The sequence below is a fragment of the Parasteatoda tepidariorum genome, chromosome 8 (assembly GCF_043381705.1).
Source record: "Parasteatoda tepidariorum isolate YZ-2023 chromosome 8, CAS_Ptep_4.0, whole genome shotgun sequence".
Taxonomy (NCBI): domain Eukaryota; kingdom Metazoa; phylum Arthropoda; class Arachnida; order Araneae; family Theridiidae; genus Parasteatoda; species Parasteatoda tepidariorum.
The window spans coordinates 83,055,769-83,066,336 of NC_092211.1; the positions used below are offsets into that span (position 1 = coordinate 83,055,769).

General features: G+C 28.5%; 1 protein-coding gene across 1 annotated transcript in view; it reads left to right on the forward strand.

Annotated features, from left to right (window-relative positions):
* Nucleotides 1-305: 305 nt before the first annotated feature.
* Nucleotides 306-10,568, forward strand: part of LOC107455899 (uncharacterized) — a 47,968-nt gene continuing 37,705 nt past the window's right edge. The window contains exons 1-3 of the mRNA XM_043044342.2: nt 306-614; nt 4,241-4,347; nt 7,771-7,851. Coding sequence (XP_042900276.2) covers nt 428-614; nt 4,241-4,347; nt 7,771-7,851 — 375 coding nt within the window. The 5' untranslated portion in view covers nt 306-427. The remainder of the gene's footprint in view (nt 615-4,240; nt 4,348-7,770; nt 7,852-10,568) is intronic.

A 10,568-nucleotide genomic window follows, 5' to 3' on the forward strand; every position in this document is an offset into this window, starting at 1 on the left:
ATTTTATGTAAAGAAAAAATACAAGAAAAAGACATTTATATTCATGAAAGGATAACATCTGCTGCAATAAAACAAACTGAATCTAAAAGAAGATAGAAAGTTCCCAAAAGAAGTCAAAGCACTGAATGATGACAAATAAAGCAAGGTTAACTTCATGCTGTATAATGATGACTGTTAAGTTGAGAATAAACTCAAACCTTTTCATTTTTGTTATTTAAATATTCGATAATAGATTAGAAAATAAGGTGAGTGATAAGACAAACAAATACTCCCCACAATCTCGTTGCGTAGAATAAAAATATATACAAAATACTACGAAAGTGTAGATGACAGTTCCTTACCCGATAATAAAAGAATTTCAAATATTAGCTCTTTAAGATTTCATAAACGGCAGTCACTTTAGTCGTTTGATTTAAGTTGATAAAAAATGGCTGTTAATGAAGATAGAGAGTTCGATATAATTATTTTTGGTGCTACAGGATATACAGGCCAGTATGTAATCGAAGAATTAGCACATACTTCTGTATCAACCAATACAAAGTGGGCTGTTGCTGGAAGAAACAAAGATAAATTGTCACAATCCATAGAAATTGTGCAAGGATACCTTGGAGAGGGTAAATCATTTCCATTTCAATTAATTAGTACTTTTAATTCGAAAAATTAATCCATTAAATTTATGTGTTTCAAAATTCACGAAGTGGCTTCTAACTGACCAAATTCTGAAATAAACAGGATTTGTATAAGTTTGTAGATCAGTATAGTAAAAATCACTTTGTAGAATATTTTATTTACTTAATTAAAATTTTGATTTTTAACACATTGACGACCATAAACGAGGCTTTCTGCTTTCATATGGATGGACGTTAAAATGAATTTTCGAAGCTCTTTCGACGAGGAAAAGAAAAAGCCACAGTTTAAGTGTCATATACTCCAAGCAAAGCTATAATCTGCATATGCCATCTAGCTGCAAGCAATTATCAGGGTCACACATTTTTTAAAGTTCTTAAACTTCTTTAAAATTCGCCAATTTGGCGACATTTATCCACCTAGATCAAAATTATCAAAATTAATGCTTTTTTCGCCTTTTTTTGCAATTTTCTTGAGCTGAAATAATGAAGCATTGGAGTAATTTTTTAAGTGTTAAAAAATTAGGCCACAAATGTTTTTCATATTCTTAAAACAGTGGCTTTTCTCCATATTGACATTTGGCGCCATTTTCAGAATAAATATAGAGGGCGCTAGGGATAGTCTAAACTTGACATAAAAATCATGAATAACTGTTGCAAACTCACATCATTTATGAAAATAGCATATTATTCGAAAAAAGCATCATTTCATACCACTACAGAGCAGTCGATAAGTAGCTTTAATGACCGAAAACGAATTATCTCATTTTTCTACACCAGATGCCTTTCCTTCACAAGTTTCATTAAATTCAAATTTGTTTACATTGCTTTAAAAAAAAGAGGAAAAAAAAGTGGTGAGAACAAAATTTTCAAAAATTATCCCAAAAAATATCCTTTTACAATTTTAAATTTATCCATTTGACGTAATTTTTTGATTTTTCAAATTTACTATTACTCTAAAACAAGGACCAAGAACTCCTCTTAATTATTATTGACAAGTCCCACATAAGAATATCATTCATTGTGAGCAATGCGTTAAAAAAGAAAGAAAAAACTTTTCAAAAATCTACTAAAACGATTGATTGTTAATTTGCAAATTTATTTCGCACGAAGACTAATTTTTTTATCCCACTTTGTAGTTTAGGAAGCCAATTTTGAATTTTGATTCATTTCTCAAATTAGTTTAGGTATCAAATTTTATGCAAGTAATAAAAAATTAGTACAGCGGTTCTCATAATTTATACACTACCTGCGACTATCTTTAAAATTTCAAAATCAAATTGTCTTAAGAGGAATTTATAGGAGTTATACATTAATAAAGTATAAATTTTAAAATTATTAAAATCTATCAAAATATAAAAATGACACCCGTTTTTTATTACTGACTTAAAAATTTTGGATCATAAAATTAAACACAAACCAGGCTGCTTTTTTTTATAAATGGAAAAAATTAAAGTCACAACTTCTGATATCCTTCTATATATAACAGCCCTATTGTGTATGAAGCCAAAATATAGATGGTTATGCGAAAGCCAAAATATTTTTTAAAAAATTTTCAGTTAATATTTAACATTTTTATGAAACATAATTATTTTTTATTCTACTTAACACGCGTTATAAAATTTCTACTCATATTTTCTAATCACTAATATTTTCTCTTTTCTGATTCTTTTCTTTTTCTCTAATTCTACTCATAAACAATAACTTATTCCTTAAACAACATAGAAACATTAGGTATTGTTTTGATTGAGCAATAATTTTTTTTTAACTTTTTCTTTACTTTTTGAACTGCCAAATTTCAAGATAATGAGATGGCTCAGTTTGAATTTCAATTCCTTATTTAATTTTTAATATATATATATATATAGTTTTACTATGATATATGTTCCTTAGTGGACTGATCGTTAAGACATGGTTCCCAGCAGATNGTGCACATTAGAGTTCACAAAGTGATATTCAAATTAGAAAAAAAAAGAAAATCTTTGCAGTAACATAAATCATTAACATGAAGGCGAGATTAAAAATCGTGAAAACCTGTTTTATTGCTAAGTAAATTGAGATGAAGTGAAATGCGATTATTAAAAACACCTTCAAATTTCTTCCGATAATTAAATTGATTTTAATATTTTAAATCTTGTCTCCATCAGTAGTTATTCGTCTGATTTTGATATCGTTTTCATTTTTTCCTCACTTAAATATTAATAATATACACGAGTTTAATGTGTGTTTATTGTTGATTTAATTTTTTGCTAAGATTTTAAATCACTTTATTAAAAGTAGGTGTTTGTGGTGCAGACTTTATCTACTAAGTAATAATTACAGATAATGTAATTACAAGCTCGTGTCTATTACTATGTACTAACAATTCTTTTAGAAGTGTCAAATTTAACCAATATCCATTTTTTGTCTTAATGTTTAAACTCTTCTTTTAGTGCCTTTGAAAATTCTGTTTTATGAAATAATTTTAACATAATTCGATTTAAGTCACCAAATCAAATATCTTACGCATCCTGTCTTTTTTTCCTGTCATCCATAATTCTCTTGATTATTAGAAATTTCAATTAATACACATAAAATTCTTTTGAATCTACTGGAATATTTTTAAACAAATGACATTTCTAGTTTAAAATAATTGCTTTATTGAAAAAAAAGTTTTAAAAAAATAAGATCCTTATTTCAAAAGATAAAACTTAATTCAATTATTTTTAAAAAAATGATAAAAGGAAAGTAAGAAAAATTATAAAGAAGACCGAAATTCTAACTTTAACTTCAGTCTATTTTCCGATAAAAAAGAGAACGCAACCATGAATTCAATCTAGAGGGACTATATTTTAAAATTTGTTAAAATGAATGTTATTTCAAGTATTAAATCTTCTAAAAATTATGCAATGGAACATATATTTAATAGTAAAAATCCTATTTTAGGTACTGATATTTATAGTTTTTAAAAAAAAAGCTACCACAAATAGTATTAGCTAATCCAATCCGGCATTTTCCTGTTGTATATGTTTTATTTTTATTTATTTTTTTTCATTCGATAAAATATGCAAAGTATTCCATAATCCATTCCCTTAATGTGCTAAATGTACTAAAGCTATTCGCATTAATGGGAACTTCGTAAATCAGTATTTAAGCCAATAAAAAAGAAAACACTATCAAAATCAAACTAATTGTCATAAAGGATAGTGGATGCAAAAACTTCAAAACCTGTATGATTGCTGTTTAAAACAAAGATGTTGCTAACAATCACATTCGGACTTCATTGTTTCTCAGCTCTATAAGGCAGATTTTTTTTTCCTAGCCTAAACATTAATGCCCGATCATTAAGCTTATCATTATTTTGACTAAATGTTTTCGCAAGGACTCTAAAATTTTCGTTAAACTAGGGAAATAACTAGGGACTAAGCTAGGGAGTTAAGGGAGATGACTGTGAAACATGCTGTATAAAAAGCATAAAAATTAATTATAAAACTAATAGTTAGTCAGATATGAATTTTTTACATCTATTACTTTGTTTGTCCTTTTCCTACTATTTCGTCTTTTATGCATAAAGAATTTTTTTCAATCATTGCTGTAGTTTGTAGATATGGGAAAATTTAAATCTTTATTATTAGGTATAAATATCGGCAACATTCCGATAATTGAAGCAGATGTTAAAGATGTCTCTTCTCTGTCAAGTATGTGCAAAAGGTGCAAGTTGGTCATTAATTGTGTTGGACCAGTAAGTATTCTTCTTTATATGGAAAGAAATTAATTTATGAAACTATTTCCATAAACTATTTACAACTATTTCATAGTATTTTCAGATTTTGAAAAAAATTGGGAATGAAAAAGTAAATTGCTGTCTATAAATAATCAGTGCTAATGCGCAAAATTAATAAATAATTAAATAAATGGATCACCCTAAGTGACTATTGATATAATGATCGAACATTCACGTTCTAGGACTCAAGCTTAATAGTTTGAGGGGGTGACCTCAAATATGCTAACTTCTTAGTGCAGACGATATTTTAAGTTATGAAATCAGAGACAAAAATGTACTGCCTCTGAAATCGAATGAGAAAAAGATACTTTCTAAAAAATCGAATTTTAAAAATACGACTTTTTCAAAATTTATTTTCTCAGGAATAATTGGCTGATTTCTCTCAAATTTTATAATTTGCCACTTAAAATTTCATTCTTTAAAATGATGTAAAAAATTATAACTCAAAAGTTTTTCGACTATTAATTCAATTAAATAATAATAAGTAATTACTAAAAGTTATATTTTGCATGGAATTATCTTTGGATTAACGAATTTTATAATTGTGAGAAAAATTTTTCAATTTGCTTCAAAAGTTCTCGAGATAATTGCGAAATACTCAAAAAGTAAAATTAGCATTAAAATTATTGGGCAAAATTATTAGGGCAATATTTTCCAGATGGCGGCTACCACCTATATTTTGAGGATCAGATATCCGAAACCGTCGAAAAAATAGTATGTTTATTCAGGGAAAGTACTTTTTTTTGTATGATTTCGTAACTGAAATTCTCGTCTGTTTTTATTAATTACGAGATTCGAGATCATCCTTCCAAGCTAGTAAGTTTGTGTCCTAGAACGTGAAGATTTGATCGTTAGATCAAAAATAACTCAAGGTGGTCCGTCTTATTTTATCTGGTGCACTGTATCAGTATGTAGACCGTATAGTTACCTTCTATTACGCAGTACTGTACGATGATTTGACTCTGATATTAGAAGGGGGAAAAATTCTATTATTGACGACACTGGAATTTGAAGATTAATATCAACTTTACATATAAAAAGTGAAACCTTTTGTAATTCGCAACAGTTTGTGGTACGATAAAAATCATCCATCCTCAACTAAACTCAACATTCAACTCCCATGTATCGACCACTATTCTATTCTGTTCTTTTTTTTTTTTCCCCTTGTACTTTCCTCATTTCTAACATCATACGCTCTGGTTCAGGTCAAAATTACGATCTGTGGATGGATGGATGATGTGTGAATGTGTCCTTCCTGTAAAAACAGGATGTGCCATAAGTAGTCTCCGGATCATCCTCAGGCATGTTTTCCAGACCGTCGCGAATAGCCCATTGTGCAGCTCTAGTGCGACATAAATGAAAATATCGTACCGTAATATCACACTTCTAATATCTTTGGCTCTATTTTTTTTCTGTTGCTATCCTTTGATATTCTCTCTCTTCAAATGAATCGTAACCAGAGTTTAAGTGAATATTTTATAATAAAAGCTCTTGAAATGTTACCAGTTGTGTAGACAGAACAGGAAAAGAAATTACTCTATAACAGCGTTTAATTGTTTTTGTGTTTTCACTGTTTCGCAAATGTATTGCATGAAACAGATGTACACTGCGCAAAAAAACGGACAACCCTGAATAGCTTTTTATTTAATGATTTGATTTTTCACGTTCTGGGACGACTCTATCTTAATGGCTCGTGGGGGGTGACCTCAAATATGCTAATTAATGAAAGCAGACGATATTTTAAGTTACGAATTCAGGTGCTTTCTCTGAATAAACATACATTTTTTTCGACGGATTTGGATTTCTGAGCCCCAATATTTAGGGGATAGCCGCAATCTGGGATATAGGGTCCCTATAGTTTGGTTAGGAGAGCTTTCCAAAGTTTGGACCCTTCAATGTTAATTCAATTTTTGTGTTCTTCATTATATTTCGAGAATTTTTCGAGTGAATTGAAAAATTTTTTGCATTAAATTATAAAATTCATTTATCCAAACATTATTCCCTGCCAAAAAAATAATAACTTTTAGTAAATATTTATTACTTTTTATTATTTTATTTCAGATGGATTAAAAAACTTTGAATTGTAGGTTATAAAATGTTTTGCATCATTTTGAAGAATGTAATTTTATATGGCAAAATACAAAATTTGAGCGAAATCAGTGGAATTGTTCCTGAGAATTTCAAAAAACTCAGATTCCTAAAATTAGATTTCTCAGGAACTATTCAATCGATGAGGCTCAAATTTCCTATTTTGTCTTATAAAATTACATTCTTTAAAATTATGTAAAAATTGCATACATTACAATTCAAAGTTTCTTTGACCCATCTGAAATAAAACAATAAAAAGTAATCAATATTTATTAAAAGTTATTTTTTGCTTGGGATTATGTTTGGATAAATGAATTTTACATTTTTTTTTTCAAAAATTTTTCAATTCACTTAAAAGTTCTCGAAATATAACGAAATACGTAAAAATTAAATTAACATTGAGTGGTCTAAATTTTAAAGCACTCTCCTGATGAAACTATTGGAACCATATTTCTCCGATTGTGACTATCCCGTATATTTTGGGGTCAAAAATCCGGATCCGTCAAAAAAGTTATGTTTATTCAGAAAAAGTGCGTTTCTGTGTCGGATTTCGTAACTTAAAATGTTTTATTTTTTGCGTATTTAACCAGAGCTCGAAAACTTTTTTAGCGAATTGAAAATTTTTTGTACACAGTAATAATTTTTTTTTATCCAAAGAGTTCCATCCAAAAGAGAATTTCAATAATTACTTATTATATTATTAATAGTCGAAATAAAACTTTGCATTTTGCTGTTTAAAATTGAATTTTTTAAAACGGTGTAAAAATTGCATATCTCGCAATTCAAATTTTTTTCTTTTATTATTAAATTAAATAATTAAAAAGACAGCAAATATTTACTAAAGGTTTGTTTTTTGCTTGGAAATATCATTGGAAACGTGAATTTTAGAACTGTGAGCAAAATTTTTCAATTCGCTCAAAAAGTTCTCGAGATGTGGTGAAATATGCAAAAAGTAAAATTAACATTAAGTTGTGAAGGTAAAGATTCGATCATTAGATCAATAGTTATTCAGGGGGATACATTTTCTATCTGGCATTGAGAGATTGTTGCTAAGGAGGGTGAATACATTATTAATTAAAAATAAAACTTGATAACAAATACCAAATGCACCGAAGCTATATTACTTTAGGACCCCCAAATGGATTATAAGATATTTTTAAGTTTCTTCTCTAGAAAAAAAAATAATTGATAGTATTAAAATATCCCTTATTTTTACTTTCACATAGGTATTACAAGGCATAACATTTATAATATATCAATAACAGTTGTAAATATAATGTTTATTTCTTTCAGTACAAATTGTTTGGAGAACCTGTTATACAAGCGTGCATAGAAAATGGAACTCATCACGTGGATCTTAGTGGTGAAATGAAGGTAAAATTTTAGTATTTAGAAATTTTAATTGTATTGAATGTAATTATCACTGTTAAGCTTAGCATCTTATTATTAGATTACTGTATTACTTAGAATTGATTTTATTTAGGCTTGTGAGTGCATTTTTGTTTATAGAGGAGAAAAGGGCTATTGGGGACATTTTTTACAAATTTGTTAGAAAAAACCGTACTTAATATAACTTTTAACTCCAGAAGCATTCTTTTAACAACGATTTGAACGACCACCTGCATTTTGATTTATATCTGATGATACAAAGTTATTTAGTTTTTTCATAATAATATTTTTAAAATAGATGGTTTAATGTGGAGAATAAATATTGACAAATATTAATTTTAATACTAATTTATATAAAGCATGGCACTATATTAAAAAAGACATTTTAATTGCAAATCAATAAACTTGAGAATCATTATTCTTATTAATTTATTTGATGGAATTAATTTATTTGAAAGAACCATTTTATAAGTTGAATCGATATTAATAATCATAGTTTTAATACATGATAATGAAATGGACAACCCACGGAGCGCTTGGCTTAGCGATATTTTTCTCACCGGAGGAATGAAAAAACTCGCCAAAGAGAAGACGTTACCGTTCGCTGTTATTCTATTCCAATTTAATGCACAGAAAAAAGTAATTCATCTTCTTTTAATTAGATTGTTTTAAAAAACTTGATAAAACATCTTTCTTATATTTTCTTAAAACTTTTACTTAATAATGAAATCACAAAATGTGAAGGTATATCATTCGACAAAATCATTTTGATTAATTTATTCAGGACTTATTTTAAACTTTCATAGATGAAAGTTGACATGGTCCATAACTACTATCCCCACATTGGTGACCTTCGGACGCGATGCGAACACACCTACCTTGCCAGTAATGCCCACTTCGATATGAACAGGCCTATCTTGACAACAACTCCCACTTCGATTTGAACACGCCTACTTCGATGGATTGCCCACATTGAACAGTTGACTTTCTACTTATGACTGCGACATTATCCACTTCCTTGCGCTGTTGCTACTCAGTCTCGATTAAACACAACGTCGACCTACATACACTAGACTGCTAAAGGCAACACAGGAGCAACCATGACCGTGAACTTAATACAGCTCTCATGATCAGCATTCAAAAGTACGGTGATCTTAATACAGATCTCCCGGCTTCTCACAAAGCAGCAATGACACAACTAGTGGTATCTGTTCATTGAATTCTATCACAGTTATAATTCTGGTGAGAAGTACTGTAGTGTATCTACCACTACAAAAATATAATACCAATTTATAGCTTATAAATTATGTTAACTCGATTCTATGGTGGGGTACCTTTTCATAGATGAAGGTTGACATGGTCAATGTGAATACCTCCACACTAGCTCCATCGCCCCTATGCGTTTACTCAAGCCCCACAAAGTCATGTGTTTGCTTATGCCTAATGCTGATTAATTGAAAGTATACAGATAAAAAAATAACATCAAAATAGGTTTAAAAAAACTTATAATTTATAACATACCTTTTGTTGAAATACTGAAAATAAAGTATGTTAATTAAAGAGTAAGGAAAAAAGTTGAAAGTTAATTTTGTGTTTTGTTATTAAAATAAAATTCCTCTTTCGCAATGAGAATCTTTCATCCTAAACTTTAAAAGCTTTAATTAACAGTCAAACATATTTTTCAATTAAAAATCTATTAATTGCTTCAAAATATTTATAAAAAAATGATTTTTTGTGAAAAAAAAAGAAAAAAAGGCAATATAATTTACCAGTGTACGCATGTAGTATAACCCACCACTTCAAAATCACTCAAGATTTTGATGTTTCGAATATAAACGTGATTATTAAGAAATCATATACAAAAGTTATTTATAACATTTTTAACTCAAAAATTACGGAAGATTAATTTAAAGATTTTTAATTTTTGTTATTATCTCTTCATCGCTTTAAAATTCGAATATTTGTTTACATATTTAGCAAAAAGGATTATTAATAAAACATTTAGTAGTTTCTATAATTTTACTTCCTCAAATATTTTATCAGATTACTTTTCATTTAAATAAAAATGACTTGATATGTACTTTTCATTCATAAATCGTTTACATTTTTTAGAATTTTATCATCACTTAGTAATTTTCTTAATGTTTTCTAAGGAATATTGAAAACGAAAGTTTAAAATAAGTCCTGAATAAATTAAAATTCCCAAAATTTCAATAATTTCTCAAATTTAACACTGGAATTCCAAAATTACTCAAATACTAGATATTTTTCCACCTATACTCGGTAGTTAAAATTCTCCTAAAAGTAGACTCTAAGAAGTAGTAAAACGAGCTTTCGATGTTAACCAATCTGTTTACAGTGAAACCTGCCAAGTTGACCACCCTTGTAAGTTGGGCACCTGCATAAGTTGACCTCAATTATCAAGAACGGAATTTTTCCTATATAATATAAAGAAGCAAAACCTTTGTAACTTGACCACCTGTCTATCTTGTATGTTGACCACTGAAATAAGTCAATTTTGTCTAGGAGTATTATGGAATTCTATTCTGAAGCCCTCATAAGTTGACCAGAAAAGAAAAAAAAATTCAGAAAATTTTCTGTCATTTTGGCAATGTGTGTTAAAATTTAACTTGTTTGGTGAAATAGTGTAAAAAGCTAATCTAAACCCTTTTGTGAGTTGACCATCAGGGGAAACTGTAAGG